Source organism: Onychostruthus taczanowskii, unplaced genomic scaffold, assembly GCF_017590055.1.
Source record: "Onychostruthus taczanowskii isolate IOZ18803 unplaced genomic scaffold, ASM1759005v1 scaffold63, whole genome shotgun sequence".
In the NCBI taxonomy this organism is placed as follows: domain Eukaryota; kingdom Metazoa; phylum Chordata; class Aves; order Passeriformes; family Passeridae; genus Onychostruthus; species Onychostruthus taczanowskii.
This window is the reverse complement of record NW_024504012.1, coordinates 3,541,962-3,563,262: the sequence shown is the minus strand read 5'-3', so window position 1 is coordinate 3,563,262 and position 21,301 is coordinate 3,541,962. Positions and strand designations below refer to the sequence as shown.

Below are 21,301 nucleotides of genomic sequence, written 5' to 3'. Positions count from 1 at the left end.
CACTTTGAGGGAACCAGTCATCTATTTCTCTGCTGAGAGAGGGGGAGCCTGAGAAAACGGTGCTCAAACAGAGTAGGCAAGAGGAAAATGCCTTAAGACACATTTTCTCTCCTGAATGGTACCAAAACTTAATGATAACCGTGGTAACCATGGCAACTTCCCAGAGCTACAACTGGAAATCTACTGAAACCCTGGAGAAATTCACTCTTTGAGGATAAGGCCCTTAATTTGCACATATATTTACATGGTTTAATAAAATACAGATTAAACACAATTCTAAAATTTCACTTTGGCTTGATTGATGACGAGTCACTGTCTTTTGGCTGAGGTCATCAGCAATTAACAAATAAACACCAGAAGCTCTCTGTTCATCCAGCTGGACTCTGGCTAGTAAATCCATGCAAACAAAGCAATTTTGGGCCACCGAAGGGCATGTAAAGGTCTTATCTGAACTGAAAACAGCCCACTCAGCTGTGGTGGCACCCCTGACCAAGCAGCTTGACCCAAGGCAAGACCCAGCTCAGACTGGAGGTGCAGAAGCCCCCAGTCTCCCTGCAGGAGCAGCCCCGTGCCAGACCATTCAGATAAAATGAAGAGGCTGAGCAAGGGCTTGCACAGGCATTTGTGAGCCCCTTGATGTGAACATCACAGTGTGGGGATGGAGAACTCAATCCACGGCTGGGTCATGGAGCCCCAGGAGCTTCACGCTCCCTTTATAACCTTAGAAAGTGGTGTCCCTACACAGACAACAACAAAAGCTGCTCAGGGTGGTTTTTCTACTGCTGAAAAGCTGAGCAAAGACTGGGGGAAAGCCACAGGCCAGAGGGATGCTGAGGGAAAGAGCTGAAACTCCAGGGTGAGCGCTCAGGGGAATTCACGCAGGCTGCTGGCGCTGCTGGGAGGTGCTGGGCTCTGGAGGAGGGCAGCAAGGCAAGAGGAGTGAGAGCACCAGCTCCAGGTGCTCAACAACCAGCTCCAGGTGCTCAACAACCAGCTCAGCCTGTGAGTGATGACACACAAAGGCACTGGCTCCTTTCTGATCAATTCTTCTGTGTGTTTGTGTAGGCACAAACGCAGCAGTGAGTTTCTAAGTGCAGGCTCTAGGAGCTGCACCTGCACTGTGCACGACAGAAATATTTTGGTTTACACAGGTGAGGTTCTCCAGACTGCAGGTGGTCAAGAAAAGAGATCATACAGAACATGATGGATTTTTAAAGCACAGTATTCGCCCTGCCTCCCTTTCCCTGGTGTTCTGCCTGTGACTTTCAGCTTTTTGTCCTGATCACAATTAGGTTTTTTTCTGCAAAAATATCCACACAGGGAGGGGGAAAAAAAAAAAAATCCAGCAGCAATGCACACAATCACAGGCAAAGCTTACTCCAGTTTGGATTTGGGGCTTTTTTCCTTGTGCTAGCTCAAATATTTTGGATGGATTTCCATTCATCCTTTGCCAGTTTAATTTTCACCTACACTTTAAAGAGATTTATTCCTCATTTCCTGCAACATGCTGGTTTAGACTATCAAAGCCCACTGTCAGACATCTACATATGCCCAGTGTGTCTGCAGCAAACACCAGGCTGAAGATCTAAGCCACTCTACCAGAATTTCTCATGGCTGAGCTCCATTCTCCTTCCCTGATGGTCCAGCCTGGACCATGGAGTAGCTCTGCTGCCTTCAGTGACGCTGTTCCATGGCATTGTCCACCTCAGTTTGGACACAAGTGCTATTTGTCATAAATCATCCCCCTCCTCCCCCAAACGGGAGAGACAGGCATCATCAGCAATGAGAAAGATGCTGATTTCCTCAGGATGTTTGTGTGGAAGAAATGCCTTTTGGGCTGCATCTCCTCTGCTCTTCAGGGAGATAAATCAATTAGGTGCTAATTAGTCTCCAAAGCCCAGAGGGAGGACAGCAGGTAGGGGAAATGGTTAAGGTTATGGGACAACTTACTTACTGAGCAGTGTTAAGGGATCTTTGGTGGGATGATCCCTGCTGAGACATCACTTGTGCCTGGAGAGACTTTCCCTGGGGATATCCCAAAAGCCACATGAAGCAGCGTGGCTGCAGAGGAGACCTGTGCTGTGCTCTGTGCTGCTGCCCATGGGGAAAACCTGCAAAAAGGAGTGTGGCTCCCTCCAGCACCACTTCTCTGGGGTTTCTCACGGGAGGACATGAGAGCTCCAAGGCTGCAGGGAAGAGCTCTGCCAAGGCTGAGAGAGGCTGTGGCTGGAATTTCAATGCACAGCTCCACCTGCATGTAGCACAAACATCCCGAACGTTTTCAATGGGTTTTATTTTGTTTAATAAAAAACACCAACCAAGCTTGCATGTATTATCTTATATATATAAATATATACAGTATATATAAAACAAATGCATCTGGACAACGCCTTTCCCTGTGGCACAAAGTGTAAGGCATAGAAAGGAGTGTCCTGACAGTCCTGTTCTTGGCACTACAGAGAGATCCCCCTGCTCACACACCCACGTTGGCTTTGCTGTCTTCTTTGGCTTTTTGAGGCAGCAGTGCCAGGAATACTCAACCAAACAATGGAGCTCTGCAGAGCCCAAGGAGGTTTTCCAGGCAGCTCAGACAGCAGGAATCCATCTTGCTGCATTAAATGGGCTCTGGCAGACTGATAGGAATGTGCTGCCTCTGTGGCACAAGGGACTGGAGGGATGAGGGTCGGGTGGATATAATGGAAACTGGTGACCAAACAAATTCTTCTTCTAGGGTGAGCAGGGGCAGCGGGGAGATGAGCAAGCTTTGTATCTCAGCGTGCTGGTGGTGGCACTCATCCGCGGGCTGAGATTGGCAGAGGTTTCTTTTTGCAGTCCCGTACAAAAATGGAAACCAGCAAGGGTGAGACTGTCCTTTACTGAAGAAGCTCGCAGTATATTGAGCAGAAGCAATAAACCCGACGATAACAAGAAAATAAACAATGGTGGCATTATCCCAAAAGGAAGGAGGAACCTTATCACTCACAGGTTCTGTTTGCTCCCCGTGTTCAGTTCTGGGTGAGGGTTGGCATTTTTTTCTTCTTTTTTTTTTCTTTTTTTTTTTTTTTTCTATTTTATCTTTATTGTGGTTTTTTTGTTGTTGTTGTTATTCTCTTTTTCATTTTTTTTTCTTTCAGCACAGACAAGTTGCGAAGCAGGACGGGTGCTGTTGTGTTTTCTCCTTCTGCAAGGCAGCTGCCCCCAGTTGTTAATTGACTGTGGGCACCTGATTCCTCTGTAAACTATATTCCTTTGCCTTCAGTCTCAGGTTGGCAATACTGTTGGCCATGTTCATGCCCTGCGCCGGGCTGGCATTGGTACACGTGGCAGAGTAGGTGGCCATGGCACTGAGGGATGGAAAGAGAAACATCACGTCAGACGTGGCCTCCAAACCACAGCAGAGCCTAAACCCTGTTTTTTTCCATACCTGTGGGATGTAACCCTGGTGTGGTGTCAGCAGGGAATTACCACTCCCCTTTATTTAACACCCCAGTAAATCTTTCCGCTGCTGTTCACTTACCCAGCACCAAAGCTGGTTGCAGTCAACGGGAAAAATTTCCACTTCCTATTTTCTAACCCAAAAAAGGTTTGCAGTGAGGTCAGCCTGCCAGTTAGACCATTGTCCTTAAAAGTATTCCCACTGGAAGCAATGTCTTTTTGATGAGACCAATTGCTGGTTTTATAGCCTGTGAAATCACGTCACTTCTGAGACACATGTTACATTAAAGAAACACACTGGGAAAAACCCGTTTCAACAATTGTGATGTTTTCTCGTTTCAGCCTTTTGGAATGAAAATTTCCACACTTTCTTCCCCTCCTCAAAACTTCAGCTGATTATAAAGAGCATGTCCTAAAGGCTGAAGGAAAAAACCCAAAACATAAACCACTTTTTCTCCCTTCAAACTGCGACTTTATTCATGAAAAACATCACTCCTGGCAGCAGAGGCTGAACAAAGATCTCCAGCTCCTTTCTTATCCTACCAAAAAATCTGCAAAGCTGCTTTCCAGACCACTAGAAAACTTGTTTAATCCATGTGTCCCATGGGTTTCTGTGAAAAGCAGCTCCCCCTGCCAACTCCCCAAAACCCAGCGAAGTACTTGACCTGCTGCATTTCCTTTGCGTGGGTCCACAGATCAAAACCAGTTGAGGAGCACCACACGAAGCAGAGGTGCCCATTTAACACAGAGTTTAACACTGGAGGAAACCCCAAATGCTCTGCTGGAGGCCAGCTCAGCTCTGGTGCTGCCCTTTCCCATCTGCCTGCCAGGGTGGCTCACAGCTGAGGCTCTGGGAAATGCTCTGCTCCATCCACACACCCAAACACCAAGACGGGTTGGGATGTTTTGCCTTTTTGTCTTTTCTTTTTTCTGTCATAAAAAAAAAAAAAAAAAAAAAAAAATCTCCCTGCAGGGACAGGGGCACCTGCTGCACAGACCCAGGCTGGAGCTGTGCCTGCTCAGCCCGAGGTGCTGCTGGCATTTCTGACCTCCCAGGAGTTTATCTGCCAGCCAGTGCTGTGTGAATCCTCAGTCTGCAGGAGATGCAGAGCAGGGAATATCTGCATTTCACCAGCATCCAGAACACGTGGATGTGCTGTTTCTGGAGCTCTTCTCCACCAGCTGCACCCCCTCATTCCCTCTCCATGGCTGGGCTGGTTGCTCTCCTCACCCCAAGTGCTGCCTGTAGGAGGGTACAAAGCTCCACAAGGTCTAAAGGTGGTGGCTACTTAAGCCCCCACGCCCATCTGCTTCCACAGGGTGCATCTCTCCCATGTTTTTGAGCTGGAAGCAATCTGGAGACCTTCAAGGGTACTCCAAACTAGATAAAGTAGGAGTTTTCAGTCAGGGCTGTAAACTGTCCCCATTCAAAACCAGGTTCCTGGCCAAGTCTGGGCTGAAACTCCTGGGAGCCTCTGCCTCCCAACTCCCCAGAGGTGTGGGGAAGATGGTTTCACTTACTGATGCCAAGTGAAATCCCTGCTAAACCAAAAATCTCCAGAAGTGCTTCCTTTCATCAAGTTATTCCAGCAGGAGCAGTGCACAAGAAGGCTGTGTCCAAACACCAGTATAGCTTGAGGGTTGCTCCAGAGACTCTCCAGGGTCTAATAAGGGTTGAAGTCACCCTGCTGCCTCCTCCCTCCACCCCATTCAGGCAGAGAAAAATCTCCTTCCTCCACTGAGCTCTGCTTTCACGAAACGCAGAGGAGCATCATGTTTCTGAGGCCTAAAATCCTTCTTTCAAATAAGGTTTTCAGTGGCCCGTGGAGCCAAAGGTTGCTGGAAATGGGAAGTGTGGGCTGCCAGTCTTGTTTTCTTAGGAACCTAGGCTAAAAAATGCCTAAGTAAAACATTTTTCAACTTCAAAAAAAAAAAAAAGAATAGTATCTACTTGGCTGTCTGTGTGACAGAGATCTGCAAATAGCTCTGGTTGACCTGTGGCTGAGTGTATTTGGAGAATAAACACATGCATTGAAAACTTTTCCCAGATCTGAGAGTAAAACCAGCCCTGGCCACGCTGCTCCAGGCCCTCCCCAGGAGTGGCTGTTAATCAGGGGCTGCTACAGCACTGCTGGGAAGATGGGGAGGGGGCAGGGGGCCATGCAAACACTCCACATGGCTGCAGGCTTTCACTATTTGAATATGTGAATGACCTTACTGCAAAGCTTTAGTGAGGCTGCAACACTTTCAGATGAATGTGATTGCCAAGAGATGATCAGGAGCATCAGAAAGCCTGGGGAGCATGGAGTGTCTGAGGGTCCTGTGCACCCCACAGTGTGGAAAGCAGCTGCTCTGCTCCTCTGCCAGTGCAGGGCAGTGGGAAGGTGGTACTCCAGCCTGCTTTGGTGTGCAAGCTGCAAATGCCTTTGCTGAAACATCGTGGCTGCAGACAAGACAAGGGGAAGGAGTGTCTCTGCATCGTGGATGGGCACAGCCTGGAGCTGAGGGGCTGGAAAACCATCCCCAAGGCTGGAAACCATCCCTAAGGCTGTCCCTCCTCCCCTGTTCTCATCAGCACATCCCAGGTGCTGCAGGTGCCCTCAGACAGCCCTTCCCAGGGCACCTTGGGAGTTACCTGCAGGGTCTTCTCCTAGCAGTGATTAGGAAGCTCCCTGTGTAAACATCATCTCAAGGAGGAAGGATCTCTTTTTAGAAGTGTCAGAGGTGGAAATAAGCCATGAGCATTGAGTAGGGATCTGGTACTGCAGTCCCCCTGTGGTGGGGCAGGAACTCAGTTCCCTTCCCTGATCTCACCTCCCCAGAATGCTACAGCAAGGAGCACTGCACAGGGAGAAAGCCTTAATCCATAAAAGAGGGATTTTCACAGACAGCAGTCCTCAGGAGAAATCCAAAGGATAATGGCCATTTCTAAGATGAAGCTGGTGGCCACCAAAAGCATCCTTTTCCACATCTGCAGTGGATGGGTCTATGACTTGTTCTTCTGGACATACAGGGGGGATGAGGAGGACCCCACAGAACTGAAGCAACAAGCAGGAAGACCAGACCATGTGCTTGCAGCTCTTGCTGTGCCAACAATTCGTGGAGCAAAAAGAGGGTGAAGGTGACCCAGCAAGAGAGGTCCTGTGCACGGTGTGGGCTCCTGGAAGGCACTGGGAAGCTAGCAGTGACCAGGCCAGATGAACAGGAAGAAATCCAGCCAAAGGCTTCATGGTCCTGACCAACAATGAAGCCACTGTGCTAAAAAACACCCTCCAACCTAATTTTTAACTGCCTGTGAGCCAGCTGGCTCCCCACAAACCAACACATCCTGTGGAGCTTGTGTCCACACCCAGCTCCTGCAGAGCCAGGAGTGGCACAGAGAGGACAGGGAGCACTGTGATGTGCACGGACATCCCAGATCCTCTGAGACTGGGCTTGCCACATCCATGCTCCTTTGTTGCCATCCCTTAAGCAGCACTGACCACAGGAGGTGGACAGTGAGGACCAGTCTGTCACCTGGCCCTTCATGCAGGCAGAGCACAGCACAATGCTCACACACACACGTGTGCTCAGGCAATGGAAAGAAACTGCTGACAGCCCGGTGCTGAGAGCACTGCTCCACAGGGATGGAGGGAGCTCCCAGCCCTGCTGGCATCCCAAGCAGTGGGACAGCCACAGAACTCCCTCTTCTGGCCACTGTGTGGTGGCTGAGCCTCCCCAAGTGCTCTGACCCCCTTCCCCTGGATCTGTGTCCCATGGAAAGGTTTCCTTCTTGCTATAAACCAGACGCATTGGGGAAAACCTTCTGTTTCCATGTATTTCTACCTGAGCCTCTCTCAAAATTCCATGCATTGCAGAGAGAGACCCCCAGAAAAGAAAGATACAACGATGCTGAGCTGGGACCACACTGCAACACTTACAATGAGATGGGGGGTGGGCAGAGGTGAGAACCAGTGGGATGGTCAGACTGCTGCATCCTCCAGCTGTGGGCACATCCCAGCTGTCTGAGGGCTGCTTTTGGGGTGGTGCAGCGGGGTCATCACTCACTCACTCACTCACTCACTCACTCACTCACTCACTCACTCACCTGTAGGGCGAGGCAGTCCCCCAGGAGAGATAGTCGGTGGGCCTGGGGGCAGGGCGAGGTACGATGGGCTGCTCCACGGCCGTCACGTCCCCTGAGTAGGATTTGAGCAGAGAGGCGTTCTTGCTGGCCAGCATGGCCCGCTCGTTCCGGCGGAACTTGGCTCTCCGGTTCTGGAACCACACCTGCAGGGGGGACAGCACAGGGCCACCAACCATCACATCTGCTGTGCCACTGGCCACGTCCCCATGTCACTGTGCCCTGCAGGCTTTGGGAAAGCTGGCTGTCCCTGGGAACCCTAAGGATGGGATAATGCTGGTGCCTGCTGTGATCACCCCTCAGGTGGGGGGCTGGCTGAGGGACAGGGGTGTGTCCTGTGCAGATGGCTGTGGCAGTCATATTTTCTGGAAAAATCCCTTTGCCCAGGAATTCTCTCCTTGGAAGCTGAGAAGCCTCAGAGAAAAAGGAAAACAATATTATCTCATTTGCTTCTCCTGTGTTTTGCTGCTTTGGAATGTGGTTGGAGATTGTTTACCCACAGGTGATTGTTTCGGGGGAATTGTTTTGACTTATTGGCCAATTATGGTCAAGCTGTGTCAGGGCTCTGGAAAGAGTCATGAGTCTTTTTTAGGATCTTTTAGCCTTCTATAAGTATCCTTCCTGTATTCTTTAGTATAGTTTAGTATAGTATTCTTTAATATAATATAGTATCATAAAAGAATAAATTAGCCTTCTAAGAACACAGAATCAGATTGATCATTCCTCCCTTCATCTGGGAACCCTACCAATACAAGAGATGGCAGCAAGGCCTGGCAGTGCTGTCCAGCACACTGTGTTCCATGGTCTGCTTTGACCTGCAGAAGGTGCAGGCCTGCAAGCTAAGAGCTCAAGTTAAGATCAGCAGCCTGAGCATCTTGGCCATATGGACACGCCTGAGAGGGCAGGTGCTGAAAGGGGTGGCAGATCAGGCCTGGCAGTCTCCCTCAAGGCACGGTGGAGCCAGGAGCTCGGTGACCCTTGTGTGCCACACAGACCCCAAGGATTTCTGCTGCCTTGCTGGAGTGCCCTGATGATCCCCCAGGTGAGGTGTGCCTGCATGTGAGCTGTGGGATTACCTGAACTCTGGCTTCAGTGAGGTTGACTCTGCGTGCAAGGTCTTCCCGTACGAAGGCATCGGGGTAGTGAGTCCTCTCAAAGACCCTCTCTAGTGCCTGCAGCTGGCTGCTGTTGAAGGTAGTCCTGTTCCTCCTCTGCTTTCTTTTCTTCTTCTCTTCTGAGTTCAGCTGATCATCTAGGAGAGACAATTGGAGATGGGAAAAGTGAGAAAGCCACGAGCCCACAGCCACGGGGTGAACGACCTCAATGGTTTCAAGAGGGAAGGGCTTAGGAAGGGGCTTGCACAGTTTTAACCCCACACATCAGCCATGCTGGGTGAGTCCCCATTGAGGAGGAGATGGAAAGTGCACTGATCCCAAACATTTATTTTTCAATTCTACTGCGTAAGACTTGTACCAGATCTCTTAAGCTACCCCAGGTCTCAGATTCCTTATCTCTAAAAGGCAGCAAAAAAAAGCCCAAAATGCATCTCCCCATTCCTGACAATCCCAAAAATCTTTTGTGATGGCAAAGAATCACAAAGCCCTGTTCTCTCTGCTTCAGCTTTCCAAGGACTGCTGTGACTGGGATGTAACACAGCTCTCTGGGGTAAGAGCATACTCTTGGATGCTGCTAGTGAGGAGCAGCTGTGCCCTCTGCAGCATCCTCCTTGCCTTGCTGGACCAGCAAGGCGTTCAACAACCACCCATAAGAGCATGTATTGTTTTGTACCTGGTTCGCATCTACTCAGAAATTAATCAACACATCTGGATCATGCAGTATGTGTGGGGTGCCACCAAAAAAATCCACATTACCCTGGGGGGACCTGAGCCAATATTCAGGTCAGCATTAAAATGTATGATCCCTGAATCCATAAAAATGCACAAGCTAGGGAATCATATTCTAAGCTCATCACTGCACACCGGAGAGTGCCAGGGCTTGACCTGCTATGTACAGATGGAGAACACCCCCTCAACAGTCACTCCTTTTGCCATGTACAAATATGACAGCTCCCCTTATCCCTGTCTTCTCCAGGGGGTATGTAAGGCACAGGGAGGGGCTGGCAAGGAAATTAAAGTCTGCAGTTGTTGTCCTCACCACCTGTTTGGGTTGCTTTTCACAGCCCATCTGGTACCAGTTACTGCACCTGAACACCTTTGGAGCAAGGCCCATCCATTTGAGAACAAAAGGACATTCCTCTTAAATTAAAGCATGGTTTTCAAATTCCTTCAGGTTTACAGTGCCTCCATCCCTAATCGTCCTCCAACAGCCTGAAGATCCCCAGAAGGCTCCTTTCCAGCCTGGGGATTCCTGGATGGAAAAACACATCCTTGGTTTTCCCATATCCAAAAGGAAGTGTTTGGAGACCAGTTTTTGACAGGAATGCTGAGACATAAAGCTGAGCTGGGAAGGGACTGGCAGAGGCAGGAAGGTGCAAGAAAAACAAAGGCACATAGGAATTAAAGCAGGGCTACAGGTGAATCTATCAGCTCAGGTGGTGGGAAGCAAAGCAGTGGAGCAGAGGGATGGGATTGAACTGCTTTGTGCAGTTGTGCAGAACGCCCTGCACTCGTTTCTCCCTGCTGGGGGTTTAACGCCGTCACAGGCTCCATCCCCTATAAAGAAGGAGAAAACCCCTGCATGTCCCTCTCTTGACTCATCACCAAACCCTTCTCAAAAGGGGTCAGCTATTTCCCCCTGTGCTGCTGTGCACAGCAAACGGAGCCTCGGGGCACAAACGTCCCTCCAAATGCCACAAACACTGCAAGGCCAGCTGCTGGACAGGCCAAAGACAACACGGCCTCCTTTGGAATTACCCACTTCATGGTATTTTCTAATCTAAACCCTGCCTATGCAGAGCATAGGAACAAATCAATAAAAGCCTTTGGGACCCCTGCAGAATCCCATCCAGGCCTCTGGAGCATCATTTCTGCCCAGAAGACAACACCCGGCTGCAGGGAACACGAGTCTGGCTGCTGCTCGGCCCTGCGTGACAGCTACACATGAGGAAGGGTGAGCACATCCCTCTGGGGAGCAAGAGAAGGGCCAAAGTCTGTAAAACACTGGAGAACGAGAATTCTCCCTGCCAAGCACGTTAGCATAATTTGCCTGGTTTCCTCCCTGCGTAAAGCGAGACGCCGGTGATTCACGGCTCACCTCGTAATTACTGCGCCCAAAAATAGCCAGGCTGAGGGACAGAAAGTGTCCGTGCTGGGTGACTCATGGCTGGGTCACTGCTGGCTAAAGCACCCCCAGCCTGGGCTGCCATGGAGCAGGGATGCCAGTCACCCCCCTTTTCCAGGACAGAGCTCCGTGGAGGTGACAGCAAAGCACAATCTGTGACAGGGAGCTCCGGAATTTTGGGATCTCCCATCGCCGCACCTCTGGAACGGTGCGAGATCCAAATGTCTACAGGAGTGATGTGGGTAGCAGGGGAAAAAAAGTAATAACAGGATATTAATCCAGAGCAGCACGGGGTTGGTCAATCCTTGTGTCTTGCCATGTGCTGCTACGGAGGGACTGCACACACCAAACCCAGCCTGCCTGCAAATGGCACCTTGCTCACAGTGCTCCCTGGCTGCCTCCAGAGCATCAGCACGGTGTTTCTTCTTCCCTGCTGTAATTGCTTTATCAGGAAACAGCCCTGAACACTGGAAAATGGTATTCCTGGGTAATGGTATTCCTGAAAAATGGTACGTACTCCTGAAAAATGGTGTTCCTAAACAGTGTTGACAGCACGAGTGACTGGGGTCAGCAGAAACAGAGAGGAGAGAGAAACAGCTCTAAAGCTTTTTAGGTAGGTCAGAAGTCTTTTGTCAGTGTTCTTTTAATCAGAAAAATTTTATTACATGCAGCGTTCTGAGAAGCTGAGCCGCTTGCAAATGTGCCTCGCACGGAGATCGAAATGTGCGTTCTCCTCTCAGGAACCCAGTGCTGGAAAATCTTGGAATTTCATTGCCAAATCCCAACCTTTCATGCTGGGACTACGTTTCCTGTTTCCACATTTGCGTTTTCCTGTGTTAATTCTACGTTCCCCCATAACATGCAGGTCCTGGTGTCATACACAAGTGCACCAAAGCATTTCCAAGTGCTCCTAAATGATTCAGCAGGAAACATCCTGTTCTCTTTTCCTCTCGCAGCGAGGCAGAGCCACACTTGCAGACACTCCAATCTGTTCTCCTCACAGCACAGTGCCTGTCCCAGTGCCTGTAACTATCGCTGGGGCACCACCAGGCAGCTCCTCTTGGGATGCCACATTGAATTAAAAAACCCCAGAAAACAAACAAAACAAAAAAACCAAACAAACAACAAAAAAAACCACCCACAAAAAAACCCCCAATAAACCACCCAACAACAACAACAAAAAACCAAAACAAAAATTAAATTAAATTAAATTAAATTTAAAAACAACCTAAATCAGAGTTGAGAACTAAATGCCTACGTAGGAATGTCAAGACTGGTATTCTTCCCATCAATACTTACAACCGCAACATATTTCAGATTTCTAGTTTGCAGGAATGCTTGTGCATACTTGCATTCATTCCAGGTCAGAACAAAAGCTAATTTCCAGATGGGATTTACATTGTGTGGGCAGTTTGGAAAAGTTTTGACCAGTTCTATTAAGTCCAGAACCAGCTATTATAGTTCATTAATTGGATCCGAATCGAAAGTAAACCATTGGATTTAATTAAGGGAGGGACAGAGACACTTAACCACAGTATAATGTATGGTAAGGCAGCAAAGATTTGTCACAGCAGTTATAGAAACTGTAAAATGAGAAAGGATTCCAGGAAGAAAATAGGGAATCACACTCTAATCACAGCCTTCAAAATAAGAAGCTAGCGTTTGTACACAGATTTAAGAACTAGCAAGACAAATTATTTCACAGTGAAAAAAATAATAAACTATAAATTAAAAAGCCAACAACTCAAAACTCTTAAAATATAAAAAAATACTGCAAGTAAGTGAAAGTTTTATTCAGATTTGTGGAGAAAGAAAGGAAAAGGGAGAATAGAAAGGAAAGGAACAGGGCTTTTTTTTGGGTTCAAACTTAAATTTCATGAAGCTTGAATAGAAATATTTCTGGGTGCTCCCCCAGCTGTGGGCAGGCTGCTCTCCCCACCATCAGCCACCCAGTTTACAGCCCACCACACACTCCCAGTCCGTTTTTACTCACGCTCTGCTTTGCTTTCGATTCATGACAAAGCCTTGCAACACTTTGCGTGCAGGGCAGCTTTGTCAACTGGCATCGTAAAAAACCCAAAATTAAAACCCAGACCCAAAATGTTTAATCAAAGCAAAAACAAGGCTCCAAGCAGAGCAATGGGAGCACACAAAACCCAAAGAGTTACAAAGCCCTGCCCCACTGATCTGAGACAAGGCTCGCTCGATTTTCCATCCCGCTCCTCCCAAGGGCTCCTTGTCCAGCAGCAGCATCCATTGTCTTTGTCAGATGTGAGGGACAGAAGAAGGGTAGGGGGACTAAAATGGAAAAGTTTTCATGCCCGGAGCTGCCTGAAGTATCTTTCTTTCTAAAATCTCCCAGGAGAGAACAAACTCCAGCTTGTGCGTATTTCTGCGCACCAAGAGAAGTATTTCCGAATGGAAACGGGGTTTAACTTCAGGGCACACAAATGCTACAGAGAAGGTGCAGGTATCCCACAGCAGCCATCACAAATGCAGGCAATATGGAATGAAGATAACACTTAAAAGAGAAGTAAATACGTTAAGGTAGGGATGCCTATTAAGTCATGTACTTCAGGACAGCAGCGATAGCGAGCTCAGCTGTACAACAGTGATAACAGCAGGTTTTTATTCTGAGTACATGTCAGACTATAGAGATTTTTGAACTATCATTTTCCTCTCATTACACAACACCAGCTGAGTTTTTCTCCTAACCTCTGCTGTTTTTGTTTTTGTTTTTTTTTTCTGCACTATCTTAATGTTCACACCAGCTGAGTTTTTCTCCTAACCTCTGCTGTTTTTGGTTTTTTTTTCTGCACTATCTTAATGTTTAAATTATTTCAATTAGACAAAAAATTCAAGTATCCAAAGTTCCAGTCTTGTTAAAGAGCACCAGGAGCACAAAAAAAAAAATGTAACAAAGAAAGACATTCTATTTCCTTTAAGAGCCATCTCTTGTGATTATCTCGCAGTCAGGTTCAAGTCTTGCACATAAATAAGAAGTTGTTCTGTGCTTGAGCACGAAGCTCCAGAAAGGTGACACTGAATTTTTCACACCAAACCTGAGTTTTAATATCAAACAGAAAAACATGCATGTTTCCAGTGTTACCCATGGGGCTACAGCAGTTCCTCTCCAAAGCATCTGCAATGTGGGACCTATCAGGGTGATTTTTTAGCTGCCTGCACACAAACAATTCCAGATCATTACAGAGCTGTATCCTCTGAAGGCTTTTTTAATATATCCCTACTTTATTCCTTTAACACTGACTAACCTGTGTTCTAGGTGGCCTCTCAAGGCATCACTCTGGTTCTCCTGTTGCACTTGGCTCGGCCTGCCAGGACCTGCTGAGGTCTTGTACAGCCACAGCCTCACCAAGGCGAAGGATGAAACCTTGGCTGTCCTCCCTCAGGACAGTGGCCTGAGCAGAGGGAGCTCCCACCTGCACCGTGGCCAAAGGAGACATTCCCAGGTGGGATTTGAGGCACAGCACAGTCAGTGACTCTTGATCCCTGGAATCAGGTCTTGGGGTTGTCACTTTCCAGGTGGAGAGTCTGTAGATGCCTCCAAGCTTCTGAAAAGAGTTTCCAGCGTGCAAACAGACTTCACCCAAACTCACCAGGCACCAGGGACTTGAGTGCAGAGGCTTTCCCCGTGTTCTGGTCTCCCATCAAACTCCCAACCTGCCCTGCTCCTGACCCACAGACAGGACAGCACGAGAAGCCAAGAGCCCTATCCTAAGGCAAACATAAGCCAGAACTCCTTTTCAGGGTGTTTCAGCTCTGGTGCTCTGCCTCTCATCTGGTGGCAACCTGTAGAGCACATGGGCAGTTACAGCAGCTAAGATGTGAGCCCTCCCTAACCATTTCAATGCTCCCACTTGCTGGAGCTGACAGAAGAAATTATATTGGGGGGGGGGGGGGGGAAGAGTAACCATGATCCCCATGGAAATCCAGAGAGTCTCCCTGGAAAGACTTAACACTGAGCGTTAATTACTGGGAGAACAACATTTGTGGGGGCAGAAGTTTACATCCTCCTCCAGAAATTGGTACAAAGCCATGGAAAGTCCCCCTACATCCCATATACCAGTCTGAGCTCTGCTGCAACAGCTCTGCTTTTATATTCACTAGAGTTTTCCTTCTGGGCATCCTACAGCTCGTAAGGCTCACGGCTTAGTCCTGCTCTTCTAACAAGCCTTTCTGACGGGTCTTGGGGTCAGAGTGTTCCCATAATACAATAAGCACTGTATGGATCTCATAAGCTCCAAGGCACAGTATGTTATGTGTTTGGAATTCCTTGTATGCTTTTATACTTTGTTTTACATATTGTAATTTTTATATGCATTACCACATTGATCCTTGGAAAATTAATTTAAAAAAAAAAAAAAACACACCAAAAAAACAACAGACATAATCAAAAGCAAACACATACATTTAAAATCCTGCCAGAGGCAAATCATGTTCTGTGAGGCTGCACTTTGTAACTGACAAAGAGACCAAACCACCAGGCCGTGGAGGAGATCCAGCAGTGTGGATTCACCAGGGGATCCAAGGGGGCTGAGTTCCCCCATGTCCCCCCAGATCAGCCCCACAGTGCAGAAAGGAGCAGAAATGCACTCGCAGGGCTGCACCGGCCAGGCCCCACCACCACACCCCAAAGTGTCACACCCCGAATGTCCCAGCACAGCCCTGAGCTGCCACGGTGCCAGTGGGACCTTCAGAGCTTCCCCAGAGCCTCTCAGCCTCCACAGCCCCTCCCTCACTCCTGGTTCGGATGCCTTGTGAAGGCTGACCTAGAGCAGAGGCTAGACAGAGCTAAAGAATAAAGCGGGGATTTATTAGGAGGCATCAATGGATCCACCTTGGGCAGCACAAGAGCCCAGTCAGGGCTGCACCCCAGGTGAACCCAAAATAGTCACGGGGTCTCTCACTTTTATAAGTTTTGCTCCATTTGCATATTGGAGTTCATTGTCCAATTCCAGCTTTAGTCCATGCAGTCCCATCCTTCTTGTTTTTCTTTCTTCAGCCCATGGTGTTTGTGCTCTTGGGCCTGAGATTTGGATCATTTGTCCTTGGCCCCCAGCTAGAGAAGGAATTGTTTTGTCTCCCTGCTCTGTGCAGAGAGCTCACCATCCCCTAATATGAAGCCCAGACCCATACACTAAAGCAGCACAGAATCTGAAAAACATAAAAGCAAAAACCTGGGGCATCAGTTTCAGATCTGGATCAGTGCTTGAACGTGTGTGAACTCACGGCCTTGCAAGGTCAGTGGTTTGGCTTCCAACACCTCTTCCCATCAGCTGCCCTTCCTGTGTCCTGATGTTTCATCTTAGGAATGGCATGGATTCAGCAGAGATCAAACTTCCCAGCCTCCGCCCTGCTCCATCGCTATCTTCTCACTCCCAAAAACGCCTCTCCACGTTCTTGATCCCCTCCCTGCCCCAGTTCATTTCAGAAAAAAAACCTTAATAAAAATTTCTCCTTTCCTGTCCAGCACCCTTTCCCTTTCCCTTTCCCTTTCCCTTTCCCCTTCCCTTCCCTTCCCTTCCCTTCCCTTCCCTTCCCTTCCCCACAGACTTGAAAAGCCAAGGTTTTCACTGCCCCCTTTCATGCACACGTGGTGTGCTCCAAACCAGCACATCCTCCAGAGCCACCACTGCTCTTAACTGGACCATGCAATTAACCCTTTCCATGCAGGAGCAGACTGAGGTGTCGGGAAGGCCACTATCCACAAAACAAGCACCACTGCAATTAGGACAGACAGGTTACTAATCTATTTTCCACACTCATATCCCCCTGGAGTGAGCTCCATGGGATTACGTGTTATGCAAAAGGCACACGGTATTATTTCCCCCTGCTCCCCTGTTGGATTTGCCTAGTGTCCCCTTCTCTTTGTGTACAGAAGTGACCCCCCAGACCTATAGCTTGCCATGAATCATGAACAGGTGGAAGCCATGAAGTAAAGATCTGGCACCTGAACTCTGGGCAACACTGCTTTTAATAAATTTATTCTTGCATTTAGAAAAAGTGGAAAAAAATCCTCATGAACTTCAGCTAGAAAAAGCTTTCAACTAAGGAAAATCAGATATTTTTGCAACAAGCTGACTAGTGCAAAAATAAAAAGGAGGGCGGGAGAAGAAAAAAGAAAGGGTTTTTGTGAAGACAGAAAAGAGCTGCTTTGGGGGGGATTTTTTTCCAGTCCACATATCCCTTGCAGATGAGCCACTTGGCATTTCAGCTGGCTCATTTCCAAACACTGTGGCAGGCACAAGAGTCTGCAAACGCTCCCCAGCAAGCTCCTCTCAGGAGGAAAGACTGACTCAAGCTGAGCGGCTCCATGAGTCTCTGCTTGTCCAGGTCCCCACTGTGCTGCTAAGAAGTGCCATTACCCAGCAGCCATCCCGAGTGGATCTGGAAATTCACTTGGACAAGTTTTTTTGGTACGTGGGACCTACACAAACAGACTGATGATGACCAGTGGGATGCACACGCCAGCTGGCTGCTCTGGTAGGCAGGAACACTGCTCCCAATGGATATTTCATCTGTGTATTCCTGGAATATCCAGGACTGCAAACTGCATGGCATGGAACAGCCGTGCCAGGACCACAGGGCGCCACGGGCCGGGAGCAGGGGAGGCGCGAACGGCGGCGAGAACACGGAACGAGCTCTCCAAAGGCTGTGCTCCCCTTTCATTAGCATCCAAGAACAAATGGGTTTCAAGGAAATTGGACCACTACCACCCCTTCCCGAGCAAACTGGACTGGAGCCGCTGCAATGCTTCACTTAGAAATCCATTTTTTTACTGCTAATGGATTTTATGGGTCCCTCTTGATCACAACTGGAAAAACTATGGCATCCGAGATCCAGAAATAACAGAACTTGAGCCTGGCTCTCAGCATCCAGCCCACCTGCCTTTTGCAAGGGCTGAGCATCCCAACCAGGAGCAGGCTCCTTGGGTGGGGGATGAAGGACCCTAATAGCTGCTGCAGGAGGCAAAGGGATCAGAGCATGTAGGGCCATTTCAGAACAACTCTCTCCTTCCCAGGTCCACATAGAAAACCTGCTCTTCTAAGGAGAATGGACAAGGAGTCTGGGAGATTTTTGGACACAGGAAGGCAAATGGGACAGACCATGGGCTCCAGGATGCTCCACACCCCAGCTCTGCAGGATGCAAAGGGAAACCAGGCTCAGACCCCCCTCCATCCTCTGCCTCTTCTGGATGGCGAATGCATTTCACATTAGCTAATAAATTGCTACATCTTATGTTTCTTAGCCTGCTGGAATGATGAATATTTTGGAATGTATTTTGAACGGTTCCTTGCCAGAGTGGAACAATCATCTAGAAATCTGAAATCAGAAAGCTGAAGAATGGAAAGCCCTGTCTTTCCAGAGTTCACCGAAGTTTGAAAAGCACAACTCCCAGCAGAGGAGGCAAAATAATGACTATGAGAGTTCCTGCTAATTGAGGCACACAAGGGGTATGTTGGACACAACAATCCTTAATATGGAGTAATAATTTTTACCTCCAGGTGATGAATATATTATAGGATATCTGTTTATTCCTGCCCTTAATCTGCCTGAAATGTCAGATACTCTAACCTGGAGTTAGACAGGACAATTGGACAATTTAGGGGACCTGTGCAGAAACGTGGGCTATCTCAGCCACAAAACACTGCTTTTGGTCTGGTGCAGGGTTAGCAGACAGCTGCTGCTGCTCTAGCAAAATTTAACACAATTTAAGCCTTTTAAAGGGCTCTAGCTAATGAATCATACCCACTGCCAGATCAGCCAAAACCTCACCTAGCCAGGAGTATCTCAAGACCAGCAAAAGGTTGGATGGCTCGCCCAAATCAGTTCATATGCATCATCAGCCACCAGGGCTGAGCCAGCTCAGCACAAACCCCAAGCCTGGATGGAAAGTCTCCATGGATAAAGGAGACCAGAAGTGGTCTGGTCTCACTGGAGCAGCTCCAAGAAATAAGCTTTTCTCTCCCCCACAGAGATGGGCTGTCTAGACACATTGGCAAGGCTGTGCTGCTGAATTTGCAGCGCTGCATCCTTCTCACATCCAGCCTGTCAAATACAGCAAATTCCTGTCCCCCAGCCTGTTAGCATGGGCATTTTTTCAAACTTCCTAGTGTTACTCACATCCAGAAATGCCATTATGTTTAATGGGAAGTTTTTAAACAGATTTCTCCACACGCACAGGATAACATCTTCGATTTTCTTCATCAACCCTCTGGCAAAATAATTATTTCATTATTTCATTAAATATTTTTTGCTAACAACTAAAGTAAAAATAAAGTAAATCGAGTACAAAGTAATTTTTAAGCCAAGAAACACTGATATGTGAATATGATTTGCAATGGAAATGCAGAAAAAAATGTTATCCAAATAATAAAAATACTACTCAGCAAAACCTTTGGGAGTTAGGTGATGTTTTTCACTGGAAAAACAATGAGAATATTTAGAGAGAACTTAGCCTCAGGGCCATGTTCAACACCGTATGGAAGTGCAGATTTAAACCCATCAGCATCAAAGCCACCCTGAAACAAGCAAATTACTTTCCACCAGATTCAAGACTGCAGGGGTGATTAGTGTGAGTTACACAGATCTCTCCATCCTGAGGTCCTCAAAGCAAAAAGCACATGAAAATTCCATATGGCCCTGGAGTAGAGGTGGGCTGTCTCTTTGTTCATAACATATCCAGCAGCCCCGTGCTTAGAGGGGTGCAAACAAAAAGCAAATCACCTCCAAGTAAATCACAAGTGGGATGCACTGTATTACGTTCATGCGGTTGACCTTCACAGCACAGAAAATAAAATAACAGCAAGTAATGAAACCACTTGCAGTGTGTGGTATAAAGGTACACAGAGCAGCTGTTCCATTTCAGCTGCATACACAAGTGATAGCGGGTGGGTTGGAGAGCCCTGCAGCCCCATTTCCCAGCCACTGCCAGTGCCAGCAGGGCACAAAGCCTCAGATCACCCCACTGCTGCACTGCCTCGCTGACCTACTGACCACACCTGGGATTTAGAAAGATTTAGACAGAAGCATCGATGGTGTTGGAACCCTGGATGCTGAGAATTTTAAACTTTCTGTGCTTAAAGGCACAGAACCACAAGACAACACTGCGTTTGACCTGAGGCCGTAGAACAGGCTTCCAAAATAGATTGATAGCACTGGGATTACAGGTGTGTAATTGATTAGACGTGTGCAATATCACAGGCTGGAAAACTTAAAGTTTGGGGTTTTAGAATATAGAAATAAATACGAAGCAAGATGGAGGTTTTAGGGCAGAGGCAGGTTGTTCTTCTTTACCTTCTTCCCCGTGGGGTTGGGTGATGTTTTGTAATTGGACAGAAAAGTCCACCCTGCAGGCTTTGAGGGATCAGTTATTGGGTTAAAATGGAAAATAATCTAGGTGTCAGTTCTTAATTGGATAGTTTAGTCTTAAAAGATCTTGTAACAAGAGACAGTTAGCCATTTTGTGCCTTGCTAATGAAAGGCTGCAGAACTCATGGTTGTGAAACTGTTTTACTGATAAGAAATAATAAACACCTGAGTCCAAACATGAACTACTATCTTGAGTGCCTTCAGTCCCAACCTTGAGAAACTGATACCATGGGATGGGCTTTCTCTCTGCTTCACTGCAGCATCCCTCAAGGGGACTTCTGAAACCACCTCATCCCTAGGAAAGAAAGCTCAGTTGCTCCTGGCTGCTCACAGAAACCTCGAGAGCCTTCAACGTCACTTAAGAAATCTCCACCAACCTCTCTGGTCCCGTGAACAAGTGTGCAGGTCAGAGGTGTCCCTGTCAGAGGAACCTGCCTTCCTCTCCCTCTTCCTCATGCAGCTTTCCACACGTCCCCCAGACCAGGGATGGCCAGCTGAATGCCCTCTCTGGCCAGCCCCAGGGCCCAGCCAGATGCTGGACATGCTGAGCTGGAACGAAGCTATGAGCAACCAGAGGCTCCTGGCCATGGGCCACCACTAGCCCAGATGCCTGTGGGTACATCCTCCAAGTGGCCCCACAGTCCAGCCCACTCACACCAACTGTCCAGGCTCCCCTGGAGTCACAGAAATTGAATTAAATTCCTGCATGGGAATCCATCAGCGTCCTGATGTGCCAACAACTGTACCTGCAACCTCGACAGAGCCTGGGTTTTCTGGTACAGGTCAGCTGCAAACATCCTTCCATCCCAGGCACAAGGGACACTCCAGAGTGGTGCTGGGTGCACTGAAACATCCCCCAGGCAAGTCCTGGAAGATGCAAATTGCTACACAAAGCCCACTGCCATGCAGCATGGTGCAACAGAGATCAGAGCACCCAAAGAACCCCAAACCAGCTGGGAGAGAACTAAAGCATGATGGGCTGGTCCTGAAATAGGCCCTCTTTTTCTCTTAAGCACAGCTCATTAAATGTTTGCTGGAAAAACAGAAAAGCATTTTCCACAGAGAGGAGGACATCCAAGAAAAGCCCTTTCTGACATAAATTGGCAAGAG

At 48.1% G+C, this 21,301-nt stretch overlaps 1 protein-coding gene across 1 annotated transcript in view; it reads right to left on the bottom strand.

Annotated features, from left to right (window-relative positions):
• Positions 1 to 3,111: 3,111 nt before the first annotated feature.
• PRRX1 (paired related homeobox 1) overlaps positions 3,112 to 21,301 on the bottom strand; it is a 37,699-nt gene continuing 19,509 nt past the window's right edge. The window contains exons 2-4 of the mRNA XM_041420203.1: positions 8,635 to 8,810; positions 7,523 to 7,704; positions 3,112 to 3,344 (exon numbers count right to left, since the gene is read on the bottom strand). Coding sequence (XP_041276137.1) covers positions 3,206 to 3,344; positions 7,523 to 7,704; positions 8,635 to 8,810 — 497 coding nt within the window. The 3' untranslated portion in view covers positions 3,112 to 3,205. The remainder of the gene's footprint in view (positions 3,345 to 7,522; positions 7,705 to 8,634; positions 8,811 to 21,301) is intronic.